This window comes from Mastomys coucha, unplaced genomic scaffold (assembly GCF_008632895.1).
Source record: "Mastomys coucha isolate ucsf_1 unplaced genomic scaffold, UCSF_Mcou_1 pScaffold22, whole genome shotgun sequence".
NCBI lineage: Eukaryota > Metazoa > Chordata > Mammalia > Rodentia > Muridae > Mastomys > Mastomys coucha.
The window spans coordinates 135,192,429-135,210,987 of record NW_022196905.1 but is presented as its reverse complement, the minus strand read 5'-3'; the positions used below and the strand labels follow the sequence as shown (position 1 = coordinate 135,210,987).

General features: G+C 45.9%; 1 protein-coding gene across 3 annotated transcripts in view; it reads left to right on the top strand.

The window, feature by feature from the left end:
* The window catches only part of Card11 (caspase recruitment domain family member 11), a 128,330-nt gene that overhangs the window by 75,772 nt on the left and 33,999 nt on the right, over positions 1–18,559 (top strand). For all 3 annotated transcript variants that reach the window (XM_031338556.1, XM_031338558.1, XM_031338557.1), the window contains exons 2-3: positions 329–462; positions 14,540–14,752. In XM_031338556.1, the coding sequence (XP_031194416.1) occupies positions 456–462; positions 14,540–14,752 (220 nt within the window). In that variant the 5' untranslated portion in view covers positions 329–455. The remainder of the gene's footprint in view (positions 1–328; positions 463–14,539; positions 14,753–18,559) is intronic.

Below are 18,559 nucleotides of genomic sequence, written 5' to 3'. Positions count from 1 at the left end.
GGCTCACTGCTCGGGACCTAATGAGTTTGTACCTGAGTAGAACTTCTCCATTCTGAAGAGCACTTGAATATCTACCACACAGGCTGCAAGGGGCCCCAGGCCTACCACCTGCCCATCTCTCCCTCCCCATAGGTCTCAGTACGTGGGGTCAATGGCTTCCTAAAGTTAACATCCTACCCATCATGGTGTGCTGCACCAAACACTGTCCCCTGGAGAGATACACCTGGGGGTTCATTTCCCAGCGAAGAGTCTTTTCGATTCTTTGAATGTTTTCCTTTCCCTCCTGCCTCTCCCCCTTGCTCCCACTTGACAGCCTTTCCTTTTTCAGATTCTGCCCAGACCCACTCCAGATCCAACATCAGACTGGCCCGAAGGAGGACAGCAGGCAGCCAGAAAGTGTGACTGTCACATCCAGATAACAGTTCCATAGTTCTTGTGTATAGAGCGCCGACCGTATGCCAGGTACTGTTCTATCTCTATACTGAAACGCTAAGATGTGGGGTAATTAGTCACTTTCCTGTTGCTGAGATAAAATGCCTGGTGAGATCATTTTGAGGAATGAAGGGTTTATTTTGGCTCGTGGTTGGAGAACGCAGTCCACCACAGCAGCTGCAGTTGGGAAGCAGAAAGAGATGAATGCCGGTCCTCAGCTCAGTTTCCCCGCCTTTCCTGAAGGTGACCCTCTGTTAGGATGGGCCTTCCCTCCTTCATTAAACCCATCTAGAGAACCTCTCACAACAGGTGTTCCCAGAGATGTGTCTCCTGGGTGATTCTAGATTCTGTCAAATTGACAGTCAATATTAGCAGTCCCACGGAGGACATATAGGAGAGAATAGAAGCTGGAATCTGGGGACAACTAAAGGGAAGCTCAGCTTGCCTGGCATAAGATGGTGACAAGACTGTGGGGCTGACGGGAAGTGATCTATGGAAGACTTTACAGGTCAAAAATCAAGGATATTTTTTATGCATGGATGTACTATGTGTGGTTTTGGTTATTGTTTGTTGTTGTTATTGTTTGGTTTTGGTTGGTTTTTTGAGACAGGGTTTCACTGTGTAGTCCTTGCTGTCCTAGAACTCACTCTGTAGACCAGGCTAGCCTCAAACTCAAGAGATCTGCCTGCCTCTGCCTCCTTAGTGCTGGGATTAAAGGAGTGTATGTATCACCACTCCCTGGCTATTTGTGTGTTTTGATATGGGATGTGCACATACATGTGTGTGTGTGTCACTGCCTATGTGTCATAGAAGGCAACCTCAAGTATTAGTCCTCACTCACTTCCCTCCTCTTCTTTGAGATGCTATTCTCACTGGCCTGGAAGTTCACCCCTTAGGCTAGGCTTAAGCTTGCAGGGGTCCTCCTGCCTCTGACTCCCACCTCCAGGATTACATGCTATAATTTCTTATGTGGATTCTGGAGATCTCCACTCATGTCTTCATGTTTGAAAGGCAAGCACTTTAGTGACTGAGCCATCTCCCCAGTTCCCAAGATATATTTTAAGAACAGAGTCTTGCTATGCATCCCGGGCTGGCTTCATACCTGTGCTTCTCCAGTCTCTGCCTCCCAAGTGCTAAGATAACAAGTATGCTACCAGGCCTGGCTGAGACAGTATTTGAATGTTTATTATACCAGTGAGAAAACTGACATGGTAGTGTGTCCCTTGCATTACATAATGTGTCATATTTGAATGTAAGAGGCTGGTGACAGGCTATGGTGGCACATGCTAATCCAGCACTCGGGAGGCAGAGGCAAGCAGATCTCTGAGTTCAAAGTCAGCCTGGTCTACAGAGTGAGTTCCAGGACAGCCAAAGCTACATACAGAAACCCCATCTCAAAAAAGGGAGAGAGAAGCCAGGTGTGGTGGCGCACGCCTTTAATCCCAGCACTTGGGAGGCAGAGGCAGGTGGATTTCTGAGTTCGAGGCCAGCCTGGTCTACAGAGTGAGCTCCAGGACAGCCAGGGCTATACAGAGAAACCCTGTCTCAAAAAACCAAAAAAAAAAAAAAAAAAAGGGAGAGAGAGGGGAGAAAGAGAGAGAGATAGACACATGCACAGAAAGAGAGACAGAGACAGACAGGGGATGGGGGGAGCAGGGAGACTGGTGTGGGCCGGCAGCGGTGATCAGGTTTGTGTGAGGGTGATAGTCTTCCTAGAATTTGCCTACTTGGTAAAAGCTAAGCAGTACTCACCCCATGGAGGCTCAGGGGGAGGCTTGCACCTTGCTTCTGGCTCTTCACACAGAGAGCACTGTAGTCCAGGGTTAGTCAACAGAGCCAGGACTCAAACAGGTTAGACACAAACCCTCCATCCCCTTAGGCCGTGAAAATCAAGAGTCTCCGTGTATCCGAGGGAGATGTAAAGGCAGATTGTTTTCAGAGAAACTTGACATACACCACCAGGTGGTCCCAAGTGAAGAGGATGGGTCAGACTAAGTTGCAGTGCTTAGAAGGGAAGCTAAGCTTGAAATTGAGTCTGTGATGTTTGATTCTTTTGGGCTGACTAGGCTACCCACAACCCTTGTCTGTGAACTATTTTGTGCACTAAAAACATACACATAATATGCATAGTGGGCAACAAAACAATTACACACTTTTTGTGTCACCAACTGTGATTTGGAGCTGCATCAGTGATAGCTCACTGATAACCTTCCGGGATCACATACGGCTGACTCCTCTCAGGAGGAGCCAACATTCTGGTTTTTCCTTATTTGGGAGAAGGGAGGGTATTGAGGATGGAACACGTGATCTCATGCATGTTATAGTACTGTAGGTGCTCCACCACTGAGCCACACCCCAACCCCTCATTGGGGGATTTTAGGCAGGTGCTCCACCACTGAGCCACACCCCCAGCCCCTCATTGGGGGATTCTAAGCAGGTGCTCTACCACTGAGCCACACCCCCAGCCCCTCACTGGGGGATTCTAGGCAGGGGCTCTACCACTGAGCCACGCCCAAGCCCCTCACTGAGGGATTCTAGGCAGGGGCTCTACCACTGAGCCATGCTCTCAAGCCCTTTTAAATTTTTTATTTGAAGCATGATTTCTCTAAGTTACCCAGGCTTCCACTGAGCTAACTAAATAGCCCAGGCAGGCCTTTAGCCTGTGATTTTTCTGCCTCAAATTTCTGAATATCTGGGATCTCAGCTACGAACCTCCAGGCTCAGTTTAAATGAAGTGGTTTCTGTGAAGGTTCAGACGTGTTGCCTGGCACACTGAGCCACTTCTGTAGGTTTTGCTATTCCCCTCTTGTGAGCCTCACTGTACTACTGCGGCCTTGGCCTGTGGCTTCTTGTGTCAGCAACTGACTCTCACTGTGGAACTCTGAGTACCTCCAGTGGGAGGAGCCACAGCACACCCTGGAGATCCGGAGCCATTCAGAGCAGGTCTCAATCCGCAGTAGGTCCACTTTACATAGAGTGCGCATGATGCATCAGTTCCCGTGACACCACAGGTCTGTGACAACCTTGTCTCTGAGACTGGACGTCCCCAATATGTCTGCTTAAGGACGAAGGTTTTACCATAGTCATTTCTGGCATTGTTTACTACCCTGCTACGCACGGGACACCTCAGGTCGCATCTCTGTGGCACTAAGCGCCCCACACTGTGTCCCTGAAGGCAGAAAGCCATGCTTCATAGACTCTTCTACTCAGCCCTCAAGATATCTGCTCTCAGCACCTGGCTGCAGCTCTCTGCTGAGAGGGTCTTTGCACAGAGTCACACATTTGCAGTTCAGGGATTTGGGCTATACATTACAGAGGCTCAAGGCAACAAGGCACCCACCATCTTATAGATGAATGGACCCAGAGCGGAGTGCAGGGTGGGGATACGACTTAAAGGTGATGAAGTCGGTGTCCTGGTTTCGTCTTTTTTGCTGTACTTAAGTACCCTGACAAGAGACAACTTAAAGTAGAGAAGGCTTGTTTTCACTAGCTCCAGGTTACAGTCCACCATTGCAGGGAAGTCAAGGCAGGAACCCGAGGCGGCTAATTACGTCTCATCAGCAATCAAGACACAGAATAGTGAGTGGTGTATGCTTGGTGCTCAGCTCATTTTCTCCATTCATATACAGTCCAGGACCTCAAACCAGGGGATGGTACAGCCCACAGCTGGCCACAGTGGTTTACAGGCCAACCTGACCTAGACAGTCCTTCCTTAAGACTCTCTTCCTGGGCTGGAGAGATGGCTCAGCCATTAAGAACACTTACTGCTCTTCTAAAGGACCCAAGTTCAGTTCCCAGCAACCACACAGTGGCTCACAAGAATCTGTAATGGGATCCGATGCCCTTTTCTGGTGTGTCTGAAGAGCTACAGTGTACTCACACGCATAAAATAAATATATAATTGAAAAAAGTTTAAAAAAAAAAAAAGACTCTCTTCCCAGGTGATTCTAAAGTCGTACTGTCAGCTAAAACCGACCATCCCAGAAACTGAGCACAGGGCTGGGGTGGAGAGGCTGGCCAGGTTTCTGTTAGAGAGAAGCAAAATGTTCTAGTGTTCAACCGCACAGTGGAATGACTGTTGAGAACTGTTCTGTGAGTCTCCGAAGGTCAAAAGAGTGTCTTGGGAGATGTCTCAGCAGCTAAATCACTTGGTGCATAACCATGATGACCTGAATATAAATGTTACATAGGTATGGTGGCCCATTTGTAATCCCAGCACTTAGAAAACAGAGACGAGGGATCCCAGGGGCAAGCTGGGCAAGCTTTGGGTTCAGAATATGGATATATATAGTATATCACATATGTAATATGATATATGATATGTGATATATATGAAATAAATATATTGTATATTATATTATATAATACATAATATAGTGTATGGTATATAATGTATAATAAATATAATATAATGTGCAGTATGTATTATGTAATATATAATAGTATATACTATAATATAAATGTATAAACAGTAGAGAGCAGTACAAGAAAATACCTGACATCAACTGACTTCACATGCCCATTCCTGCACAAACATGTACAAATATGGGCAAACACACATACACTCACATTAGAGACACAAACACAAACACAAAATAAAACTTAAAAGTTTGTGACATGAAGTTGTTGTTTATGCAACAATATATCACATGTAAATCCTTGTTTGCTGTCCACTTCAATGCAGTTTTGGCTCATCAAAGCAAACAGATATTTTTACTCTAGCCTACAGTTGTATAGAAAAAACTCCCGTGAAATCAGTAAGTCAGTTGAGTAATGAGCCTAGGGAAGACCTCCAGCAAGTACCAGACACTGCGCACAACGACCAGAAATCAGGCTTGCCCGAGGCTCATACTTCAGGAGAGGTGAGCCCGGGCCCCACGATTCATGGAACCTCATGTCCCCCTGAGGCCTCATTGCACTGACCTTTCTCTGCTCACTCACCACTTCTCTACCCCCAAAGCTGCAACATCCCTGTGCTTCTGCCTCCTCATGGAGGCTGCACAATTACTCCAGTGCCATCTTCTGGTCTGGTTCCCTATAAACACAAATGCACATGTACATGTACACATACACATACACATACACATGCATATATGTACACATGCATGGATACATACACACAGCCTTCCCTTGGCCACATATACAAAACTCAGTACCTGGAAAGTGGTAGGTGACATCCTACTTAAGCCAAAGGATGACCAGGAGGGTCTATTTGGCATTAACAGGGCAGTGGCTCTCAGAGAAGATGTGGTTGGGAGCAGACACTAAAGAATCAACCTCCCAGGGTGTCTTTGTCAGGGTTTCTATTCCTGCACAAACATCATGACCAAGAAGCAAGTTGGGGAGGAAAGGGTTTATTCAGCTTACACTTTCACGTTGCTGTTGATCACCAGAGGAAGTCAGGACTGGAACTCAAGCAGGTCAGGAAGCAGGAGCTGACGCAGAGGCCATGGAGGGATGTTCCTTACTGGTTTGCTTCTACTGGCTTGCTCAGTCTGCTCTCTTATAGAACCCAAGACTTCCAGCCCAGGGATGGCACCACCCACAAGGGGCCCTACCCACTTGATCACTAATTGAGAAAATGCCCCACAGCTGGATCTCATGGAGGCACTTCCCCAACTGAAGCTCCCTTCTCTGTGATAACTCCAGCCTGTGTCAAGTTGGCACGCAAAACCAGCCAGTACACAAGGCTTTGTTAACTTATCACAGATATGGGGAAAATGAGGGCACATTTCTGAATGATGAATGAGTTGAGTAGGAAACTGCACAGGAAGATGATTGCATTGGTGAAAACACAGCACCCAAGAAAATGTGTGGTGCAGCCAAAGCAGAGCTCTGAGGGAGAATCATAGTTCCGTATGCCTGCACTTGAAGGTACGAAAATACCAAGAAATGATGAAGACAAGAGCTGAGGTGAATAGATCTGAGATTGGCATGGAGCAGAAAAAGACAGGGAAGCCAGGAGTCAAGACTTGGAGTGTGTGTGTGTGTGTGTGTGTGTGTGTGTGTGTGTACATATGTGCATACATGCACACACACACAAGTGTTTTCAGGTGCATGTGTAGGAGAAGTTCAGTTATCCTCAGGGATACCATCCACCTCCTTTGAGACACTAACTCCTCTCACTGAACCTGGAGCTCGATGCTTCAGCTCTCGGGATCTTCCTATCTCCACCTACCCAGCACTGGGTTTACAGCCACACCTCTGGTTTTAGTAGATTCTGAGGCTCAAACTCAGGACTTCATGCTTGTGCAGCAAATACTTTACCCACTGAGGCATCCCACTAGCCCTTGGAATGGCTCTCTTGATGTCCCTTTACCTACACTGATGAGGAAAAAAGGAAGATAGCTCAGATTACTAAATCAGAAAGAGAAAGGGTGTTGTAGCTGACTTTACAGAGTTTAAAAGGGGATTGTGGTAAAAGCCATAGCAACTATCACCAATAAACAGGACAATGTTAGGGAGACAGATTCCTGTACTGATACAGACAACCAAAACTAGCTGAAGAGGAAAGAAAAGATAAGAAAGGAAGAGGAGAGGAGAGGAGAGGAGAGGAGAGGAGAGGAGAGGAGAGGAGAGGAGAGGAGAGGAGAGGAGAGGAGAGGAGAGGAGAGAAGAGGAGAGGAGTGGAGAGGAGAGGAGAAGGGAAGAAGAGGAGAGGAGGGGAGGGGAGGGAAGTGAAGGGAAAGGAAAAGAAAAGAGAAGAAAAGAAGAGGAGAGGAGAGGAGAAGGGGAGGAGAGGAGAGGAGGGGAGGGGAGGGAAGCGAAGGGAAAGGAAAAGAGAAGAAAAGGAAAGAGAAGAAAAGAAGAGGAGAGGAGAGGAGAGAAGAGGAGGGAAGGGGAGGGGAGGAGAGGGGAGGGGAGGGAAAGGAAAAGAAAAGAGGAAAAAAGGAAAGAGAAGAAAAGAAAAGACCAGAACATATGAACTGACCCATAGCAAGTAAAAACAGTGATCCCATTAAAACATGGGTGGGTCTGGGGTAATGACTGTCTGCAAAGTGCTTGACATACTTGTACGAGGAGGATCTGAGTTTCATAACCAGAAGCCACGTTTTTTAAAAAACCTGGTGCAGTAACACACTCCTGTAACCACAGAACTGGGAGACAGACAGGGCAGCCTCTGGGGCTGGCCAGCCAGCTTAGCTCAGTTAGAAAATTCCAGGCTAGTGAGAGACCCTGGAAGGTGGTAACACCCGAGGAACAATACCTAAGGCTGACCTATGACTTCTACATACACAAACACACACATATGACCTCAACACACAGGGAGAAGCATATGATCAAATGCCTCTAGTTGTAACCTTGACTAAGCAAGAGAAATTTTAACATTTATTCTCCAAAACTTCTTCCAAAAACTTGAATGGGAAAGAGTATTTCCCAGTTCATTCCTATCGGGCTGGAATGACCCTGAACTCAGAACCAGACATTACAATTAAAGCCAACCACAGATGGATAGCTTTTATGAATACAGATGCAAAATCCCTTTTATCTTACACCTAGAAAATTGAGTCAAGTTGTGTGTGTGTGTGTGTGTGTGTGTGTGTGTGTGTGTGTGTGTGTAAATTGGATTCATCCTTGGGGTAGAAGGTTTAATTAGCATCTAAAAATCAGTTCATGGAACACACCACGTTGATAGAATCTTAAAAGCCACATGATCATCTCAATAGATGCAGGAAAGTCTGATTTAACAAAATCAGAATTGATGAGCCATTCATGATAGCAATGGTCAACAAGCCGGAAATGTGAGGGAACTTCCTGGGTCTAATAAATGACACCTATTAGAGGGAGAGGGAAAGAGATAGAGGCAGACAGACAGACAGAATCATGTTCAGTGGTAAAGACTAGGGGTTTTTCCCCTAAGATCAGGAACAAGAAAAGAGTGTTCATTTTCTCTACTTCTGTGCACTGAGGAGCTATGCAGAGCAATTAGGTATAAAGAAAAAAGAAAAGACAAAAGAATTGATGAGGAAAAGCCCAGTGGGAGAGTGCTGGTCTAGAACCTCCCAGTAAGGGCTTGGACTCTAAAGTAGCTAAGTATCTGCCTAGAATCTCCCAGTGAGGGACTGGGGTGTGGCTCAGAGGTAGAGCCCCTGCCTAGAATCCCTCAGTGAAGGGCTGGGGTGTGGCTCAGTGATAGAGTTTTTACATAGAAAGCTCAAGGTCCTGGGTTCTATTAGTACCACAAAGCCATACCCATTAGCACACACACACACACATACACACACACACACACACATGTATCCAGATTGAAAAGAGAAAAATTAAAAGTCTCTGAGGTGACATGATCTTACACATAGATAATCATAAGACCACACCCACTAAGGAACTATTAAAACTAATAAATAATTTCAAATGACACAGGCTTTCCAAAGGCCAGAGCCTCTCACCCCAGATGTACCACTCTAAGGACCACGTCTTTACACACAGACCTCTGAGTGGCAGTCAACACTCAGGCTAGAACATTCCCTGCAAACTGTGAAACATTACTGAATAAAATTAAGGATTTAAAATCAACACATGAAAATCAATTGTGTATTTGTACACCGTCCATGAACATTCCTCAAGTGAATTTAAAGAAGTAAAGCCCATTTATAATCATTGAAATAACAAAAACCATGTAGGAATATATTTATCAAAAGAAATGCAAGATTTACTTGCTGTATTAGTGAGCTTTCTGACGTTATAATGAAATTCCCTGATACATGACGCTTACGAGGTTAAAAACAGGTCACACTCTCGAGCCCAAGATCAGGTGACCCTCTGGTTTCAGCCTCTGGTGAGGACAGCACATCATGGTGAAAGAGAATGTCAAGACAGGAGGACAGAGAGAGAGAAAGAGGGGGAGAGGAGAGGACAAGAAAGGAGGGAGAGGTTTTTCGTATTCTCTTTATATCCTATGTCCCTAGTGACAGACCTTTGGGTGACATTTGACACTCAACCTGTGGCACACACTAGCAACTATAAACCATTGCTTAAAGAATCCAAGACATAGATACAAGGAAAGGCATCTATGTTTGCAGAAATGACAGGAGAGGGTCTGGAGAGATGTCAGATCCCATCACACAGGTAAAAAGCCAGGCACAAAGGTGCACATCCATAACCATGGCACTAGGGAGGCAGAAGCAGAAGGATCCCCGGAGCTCACTGGCCAAACAGGCTAGCCGAACTGATGAGCCCTGGGTTCACTGAGAGACTCTGTTTAAAAAAAAAATGGAGAGTTATTGAGAAAGACACCAAACATCAGCTTTTGGCTCCACATGCATGCACACATGCATGCACACAACATATACATCTAAAGAAACTAAGTAATGAATCCTAAAATTGTAAGGCAGTATCTTATTAGATGCCAAAGCTACCTTCAAAAAAATAAAAGGGTTGGAGAACTCCTATTTTCCAGTGTCAAAACCTAATACAAATCTATATGAGCCTAGACAGTGTAGTTCTGGCATGAAAATGTAGATCAATGCAATGGTATCAAAGGCTCAGGAACAAACATTGGCATTAATCAGCTGATGTGCTGAGTACCAAGGTCATTCAGTTGGGAAAGATTACATTTTTTTTTTCACCAAAACATACTTGGACAACGAGATATCTACACATTTTTAAATGCAGTTGAGAGGACTCTCTTCTCTCGCTGAGGCCCAGGTTTGGTTCCCAGCGCCTCACAGTCCTTTATAACTCTAGTTACAGGAAACTGATGCGCTCTTCTGACCTCCATGGGTACCTGCACTCATGTGCAAGCTCAAATACAGTCATATACACATAGACAAAATTAGAGTTTTCATCTTGAAGATGAAGGATTGGGAGGGGAGGAGGAAGAAGAAGGAGAAGGAGGAAGAGGAAGACGAGGAGGATGACAAGGAGGAGAAGGAGGACGAGGATGAGGATGGGGACGAGGACGAGGAGGAGAAGAAAGAATGTACTTGGACCTTTATATGGCTTGACAATGATGTTTGGGAAAGGGCTACTAAACATTTCGGAAGTGCCTTGACAGAGGAAGTAGGTAACTGGAGGTGAGTTCCAAGGCTTTATAGTCTGGTCTCACTTCCTGTCCACTCTTTGCTTCCGGACCGATGTGATAGCCAGCTGGTCCCTGTTCCTGCCACCATACCTTCCCCACCATGAGGCAATGATCCCCTCCAACTGTGAGCCAGAACAAATCCTTTCTCCCTTAAGTTGATTTTGTCCAGGTATTTTGTTGTGGCAGCTGAATCAGATGCCTACATCACGCCACAAACACAGATTAATGAAATGAATCATAAGCCTTGATTTAAAAGCTTAAACATAAAACTGTAACAAGAAAAAATATAAGCCTTCATTGCTTTGCTTTTAGACCAGTGTTTCTCAACCTGCGGGTCATGACCCCTTTGGGGTTAAAAATCACATATCAGATATCCTGCATATCATGTATTTACATTACAATCCATAAAAGTAGCAAAATTACACTTATAGAGTAACAATAAAATAATTTTATGGTTGGGGGTTACCACAATGTGAGGAACTGTATTAAAGGATCACAACATTAAGAAGGTTGAGACCCATTGTGTTAGACAATGGGTGTTTTATGAATGCTGAGGTGAGAACAGTCAACAAACTGGGTGGTATATGAATTTAAAAGTTATGGGCCAGAGAGACGGCTCAGCAGGTAAAGGCAGGTGCAACCATACCTGTCAACCTGAGTTCAATCTCAGGGGCCCACATGGTGGAAAGAGAACCAACTCTCCCACGTTGTCCTCTGACATGCACATGTGTGCTGTGGCACAGCTCATCCATGTACACACACGGACACAAATAGAAGCAAAACCACAATGAGATGCCGTTTCACAAGCAGGGGATCAGCTATCACAGAGAAGACGAGGAGAGCTGGTGTTGGCCAGAGAATGTGGAGGGGTCAGGTAGAGGTCAGGGTCCTCCGGCATCACTTGCACCCATGGAAAATGGTGTCCCTTGCTTTGCAATATACTGTGGCAGGTCCTCAAAATGTAGCATCCGCCTTCTTGGGTCTGCGGATATGCCTCAGTGGGTAAGAGCACTGGCTGTGAGACTGTGAGTTTGCACATTCCCGAGTTCACATTTTCAGCATGCCATGGGAATGGGAGGCCAAGCATGGCTGTGCTGCGGAGTAAAGGACAACAAGGCCACTGGGGCTGGCTAACCATCAGCCTACCTCCAGGGTCAGTGAGAGACCCTGTCTCAAAGCAATAGAGAGAAAAGTGATAGAACAGGACCCGCAACATCCTCCTCAGGCCTTCACATGTGTGCGTGGGTGTGTATTCCTACACATGTGCACATATGTCTCACACACATGCCCACACTCACACAGTATTTTCCATCTGGCTTAGAGTTTCCAGTTCTCTCTGTCTACTCAGGGAATAAAAAGCACATATCCCCCACAAAATCCCAATCAGGCATGTCCTGAGCAGCACTGTCCATCAAGTGACTCAAGGAGGCAGAATGAACTCAACGATCCATCAGTGCATGAAGAGCCAAACTGTGAAACCAACACAAGGAACAATCATTTGACAATGAGGGTTTGTCCACCTGTGTGAAGATGCACCTGTGTGTATAGGACAAGTCTGAGAGTGTGTCCACCTGTGTGGGTGTACCTGTTTGTATAGGGCAAAACTGCTGTCATTTTTTCAGATACTGTCTACCTTGGGTGTTCTGAGACAAGGTCTCTCACTGATCTGAAACACACCAAGAAGTCAAGGCTGGCTGCCCAGTGAGCCTCAAGGATCCACTGTCTTTGCCTCCTAAAAGCTGGGACTGCAAGTGTGAACCACTGTGCCCAGGTTTTTATGTGAGTTCTGGAGATCAAACTCAGAGGCTCCTTGACTCTCCAGTCTTGATGGGCAAGATTTTGGAGGAAGTGCCAGTGTGGAATAAACCAAGTGACAGAAGGCTGGACGCCATGATTTGTGGTCCAGAAAAGGCAGGTTTGTGTGTGGATTATCACTGAACACAGGGTAGAATCACCTGGGAAGTCTTGCTGAAGATTGTCCTGATCAGCTTGGCCTCAGGACATGTCTGAAGGCTAAGTGTTTCAGCTACACTGACTGTTTCAGGGAAAAAAAAAAAATGCCCTGGGCTTGGGCTTTGAACTGCCTTAGAGTAGAGAAAGTGAGCTTAGCCCTCCAAGGCACACCTGCATTTCTCTCTGCTCTCGACAGGGGGTGGTGATATAATCAGCTGCTCCAACACCGTGCTTTGTCTTCTCCGCAATGATGGACTGTGAGCTGGAATCGGGAGTTAGCATAAACCCTTTATCCCCTAAGTTGTTGTCTTGTCGGGGTATTTTATCACAGCCACAGAAACAAAATGGGGAAGCCACGGAAACAGGAAGTACATTAGTTGTTGCCAGGAGCTGGTAGGTGTTGGGGGGAAATGGATGGCTGGGTTTCTTTTTGAAATAATGAACACGTTTTCAATTGATTGTGGTGACAGTCACACAGTTTGTGAACCATTGAACTGTACACATTAAAAAGATGAAACACATGGCACATGAATTCTAGCCCAATAAAGAAAACTGTTTTGAAAGGAAGGGATGAGGAGGAGGGGGGATCCAGGGAGGAAGAAAGAGAGAGAGGGAGGGCAGATTGATACTTGCTTCAAAATGATCACTTTGAGAGTAGTACGGAGAAAAAAAGCTGTCCACAAAAAAAAAAAAAAAGTGTTACATGTTTTGAATCTGTGCATAGGGAAAATCATAGACAGAAAGCAGATGGGTGGATGCAGATGGGACACTCTGGAGATGGGATGACTGCTAATGGGGCTGGTGGAGAGTGCTTGCTCTATAGTGTAAGGGCCTGAGCTTGAATTCTACCTCTCATGTAAAAAGCTAGAGACTATGATGATGACTATAACCCCAGTGCACAGAAGCAGAGACAAGAAGATCCCTAGGTTTGATGGACATCAGCCTAACTCCATGTTCAATGAGAGATGCTGTCTCGAAGGAGTAAAATAGAGATGATCAGGAGACCTGATGCTCTCTGCATTCCATTTGGGCACACAGGTGTACATGCCTACATACATGCATGTGCGCATGCACTGTGCACACACACACACACCTGAATAACCAGCTGACCAAGTATTTTCTTCAAAAGAGTAACCACTAATAGGTATGAGATTTCTTTTAGAAAAGACAGAAGTACCTTAAAAATATTGGGCCATTATAAATGATAGATGAACAGCCTCATACTGTTTAAAGATTGTTTAGGCTGGAGACATGGCTCAGCAGCTGAGCTCCTGCAGAGGATCCAGGATCAGTCTGAGCACCAAAATCGGCAGCTCACAACCACATGTAATCCGCAGTTCCAGGAGATCCAATGCCCTGTTGTGGTCTTCATGAGCGCTTGCACATGCAAGGTACGCATAAACACGTGCATGCAGGTCCACATAAATAATAAATAACCCCTTAAGTCATTAAACTAAAATGAACAAGTTTACAGTGTTCAAGTTGTATCATAATATAACTACATTTTTAAAAATGAGCTGGGCTGGAGAGATGGCTCAGCGGTTAAGAGCACTGACTGCTCTTCCAAAGGTCCTGAGTTCAAATCCCACAACCACATGATGGCTCGCAACCATCTGTACAGTTACAGTGTACTCATAAAATGAATAAATACGTCTTTTATAGAAGAACTAATTAGGCCGATATGCACCTACCTAAAGTCAAAAAATGCAGAGGTGGAAAAAAGCAATATGGAAGGAAATACAGATAGTATAGTATCATTTGTGCAGAATTTGAAAGCAAATGGTATTATATAAATATTGTTTGGAGAAAGATATATTCTTAGTAAGATAAAACCTACATGGAAAGAGCATATACCTCCAACGACAGGACTTTCCATCTCTCCCTATAAACTGTCCTTTAAAAATGTTACAGCTCATCTTTCTATTGTTTTGTGTTTAGTGTGTAAGAAATTTTATACTTGTATTTATGTCCCCAACCCTTTCTCCCTCAGATAAGAGGCAATCTGTCCTATGCACTTTTCTCTGCTATACATTTTTTTTTCAGGGGTATTTGCCAGCCATCACTCCCGAGCGTTTTATAGCATCGTTTCATAGAGGCTTTTTTATTAACCTTGTTGGGGTTTATGCCTCACAGGAGGAGGACCAGCTATGGATGACTACATGGAGACGCTGAAGGATGAAGAGGAAGCCCTGTGGGATAATGTGGAATGCAACCGGCACATGCTGAGCCGCTACATCAACCCCGCCAAGCTCACCCCCTACCTGCGCCAGTGCAAGGTCATTGATGAGCAAGATGAAGATGAGGTGCTCAATGCGCCCATGCTGCCATCCAAGATCAACCGTGCAGGTAAATGAAGGGAAGGGAAATGTGTGAGCCACACATGCCTAGTCAAAGGCATGTCTCCGATTAGCTCGATCTCCAGAAGAGGGCTTTTATTCTGGGGTCTGGAGATGTGTTACTTGCCTTTCCCGAATGAGGCTTGGACGAATGTCTACTCACCACCGCCAACCTCTGCCAGAACAAGGACACAGCTCCACCAAGTCTATCTCAAGGAACCAACGAGTTCCTTATCAGGGTGTGTGAGGAGTTACATGATAACATATGGTGTTACTTACGGGAATGGAATTAAAGAGTTCCTTAAAGGAGTATGCGTGGGGGACCCCCTCGTATGAGTGTGAGTGAGAGGTTGCATACATGGGTAAAGGGGTCCGTACGGTGTGTGTGAAGGTCTCCTTGCAGGAGCCTGGGTAATGGGTCCGTCACTGGAACTGGGGTGAGCTGTCTCCCCCCCCCCAGGAGCATTGGTGACTCTGGCAGCTTCAGCATAAAAGCTTCACCCCAACATGGGTGACAGATTCTCAAAAGCTGCACCCCTGCAACTCCCTGTACAACTTGCAGGCAGCTACACTGAAGGGTTCTCTCCCCAGCAGTTGTCACTGCCTCCAAAACCTCCAGGGGGCCTTGTGAACCTTCTGAGCTTCATGATGCCCACATCTTGGCATGTCTTCATCTGAGCATCCCTGATCCTTTCCTTGTCTGGGTTGAAACGTTACAGTACCTAGAGGAAAGGGCATCACAGGAGGCCACTCCTGCCCTGTCTAAGCTTTGTGTGTGCAGAACTCGCAAGCAGTGAACTTGAAGGGTAGAGTGCATGTTCTGCTTTTGCAAACCTACAATGATGTTTAGCTTCACCTCCCGTTATTGAATGTCAGCGGGCGGCAGATCACACTACTGATTAGCGGCACCTTTGACCTTGTCAACAGTAAAGACAACAGTGAGACCTATATCACATCCCAGTGCTGCAGATATATAGAGAGATATAGACATGGATATAGAGATAGAGATATAAATATATAGGTATAGAGCTGGTGTTATGTATATAATGTTTTAAAATGCTATTTTGCTGGAAAATGTTCCTATGTCATAGAGCCCTTGCCTAGAACCCCCAGTGAGGGGCTGGGGGCATGGCTCAGTGGTAGAGCCCCTGCCTAGAATCCCCCAGTGAGAGGCTGGGGTGTGGCTCAGTGGTAGAGCCCCTACCTAGAATCCCCCAGTGAGAGGCTGGGGTGTGGCTCAGTGGTAGAGCCCCTGCCTAGAATCCCCCAGTGAGAGGCTGGGGTGTGGCTCAGTGGTAGAGCCCCTACCTAGAATCCCCAGTGAGGGGCTGGGACATGGCTCAGTGGTAGAGCACCTGCCTAGAATCCCCAGTGAGGGGCTGGGGTGTGGCTCAGTGGCAGAGCACCTGCCTAGAATCCCCCAGTGAGGAGCTGGGTGTGGCTCAGTGATGGAGCACCTACCTAGAATCCCCCAGTGAGGGGCTGGGGTGTGGCTCAGTGGTAGAGTGCTTGCCTAGTATGCACAAGTCCCTGATTTCCATCCACCTCACCATAATACTATATAAACTATACTGTTCTAAGAAGAAACCCACAGGCTTCTAGTGGTTCACAGGACGTGCTCCACTTTATTGTGCTCTTTCATGTACCCACATTAATGTGCACATCTCTGTGTTGGCCACTGGGTCACACTACACAATGTTTTTCTTTATGCGGATCACGGTTGGAAGGGTTCGAAAATCCCCATCCCACAGCAAAGACGACAAGCAATCGGTCGGCAAGCTTCCATTGTCTCTGGCATCCATGGAGGCCAGCCTTAATTAAGCACAGCATGCTTTCCCACTGAGCTTGGATGATACTTGGAATCCTTTTCAATGTAGAGCTCCAGGCAGCGTAAACTAAACAGTCAAGACTAACATACGATGAAATGGATACTTTCTGTCCTAGGGAAACGGTGGAGTGTTAGGAACCTCAGGGAAAGTGGTATCTGAAAATATTTAAAGAAAGACCATGAAGTATAAACAGTAAGAGAAATCAGTGGTGTCTTAGCCCTTATATTTGTTGATAGGACAAAAACCTGAGGCAGGACAGTTTATATAGGAGAAAAAGTGTGTTTAGCTTAGTTTACACTCAGCTCTGGTGAAAGACCTCTTATTTGTGTCATGTGATAAAAGGGGCCACTGGGCCCCATCCCTTAAAGGTCCCACCACCAAGTATCTTCTCTAGAATTAAGGACCAAACTCCTAACACACAAACCTTAGGGAGGACAAAAAAAAGAAAAATCAAACTACAGCAAGTAGGATAGAAACTGTAGAAAGAATTGCACATAAAGATGCCTCCAGGATGTGTAATACTCCCAAAGGATAGATCTGTGCCCTTTCACTATGACTTCCCCAGCTTTCTGTATGTATTACTTACCTTTCTCATTCTCTCACAAAATGCCCCGCAAGAGGCAACCTAAAGGAGGGAAAGGCTTGCTTTGGCTCACAGTCTGTGGTGACCCAGTCCACCATGGCTGGGTCATATTGCATGTACACTCAGGAAGCTAAGCATCGGCAGGAAATGGGGCGGGGCCACAAAACCTCAAGGTCTTCCTCCAGGGACAGACTCCCTCCAGCAAGAGTCCACTTCCTGAAGGCTCAAACCTTCCCAAACAGGGCCACCAACTGAGAGCTGAGTGTTCAAACATGCAAGCCTTTGGAAGACATTTCATGTTCAAACCACAACATGCAAACATGTGTCTTGCTGCACTGAATCCCAGGGAGCCAGGTGATTATTTTCCCACAAAAGAGCTAGTATTTTGGGGGTCAGTTTGGGATTGCTGCTGCTGCTGCTGCTTTCTGGGTTTGTGGAGTTTGATTTTTGTCTTTTTGTGGTACTTGGGAATCAAACCCAGGACCTTGCACATGCAAGGCAAATTGCTCTGCCACTGAGCTATGTGCCCAGCCACCTCATGGTTTGTTTTAGCACTGGTAGATTGGGAAAACCTTTGAAAGTGCTGGTTTTTGGCTGTCTCTGGCAATAATGCCATCTATCCAGGTTTTATCCATTTATTAACACATTAAACAGTTATGGGACTCCACCAAGGGCCTGGCTCTTTTCTTCACATTGTCCAGACTCCATGCTATAACTCAGGAATGAGAGAATGGGGTGAGACTTTGGGTGTGGTGGCTCACATTTTAATCCTATTGCTGGAAAGGTAGAGACAGGCTAAGTAAGGCTCACTGGCCACACTGTAGGTCAGCAAAAGGTCCTGAATCAAGGAAGAAGGAATCTAAGAGAGTCATTGTCCCCCCCTCCCCCAGTTAGAGAGCAGCACCATTTAAACACCTCTAAATGAGACATACATATACACACGCATGCATGCACACACGTGTGCACGCACATACACACACACAAGGCTCAGGGATCATAAAGAAAGACAGAGCAGAAAGAGGTAAGAGCCAGAGGTAGTGGGTGTCTAGGGAAGGAAAACATTTGTCAGACATGACAGGGCCATTGCACACAAGAATTCACACTTGGCACCCACAAGAACTGTTCAAGAAAAAAAAAAACAGCCTAATGCAGCCTAGGTAAGAGAGGGTCTCAAGACTTCTTCATGAAATCTCACCCCTAGCTGGCTATTGGCTATTCTGGGAGAGGGAAGAGTCGGTTTTCTTCAAGGAGATGGGAGATGGATACAGGAGAATCCCTAGAAGCCAACAGCTTGGAATTTCAGTCGCAAACAAGAGAATCTGTCTTAAGTAAGGTGAAAGTCAAGGACTAATTTTTGAGGTCTCTTGTGACCTGTACACATACACCATGGCTCATAAGTGCCCAA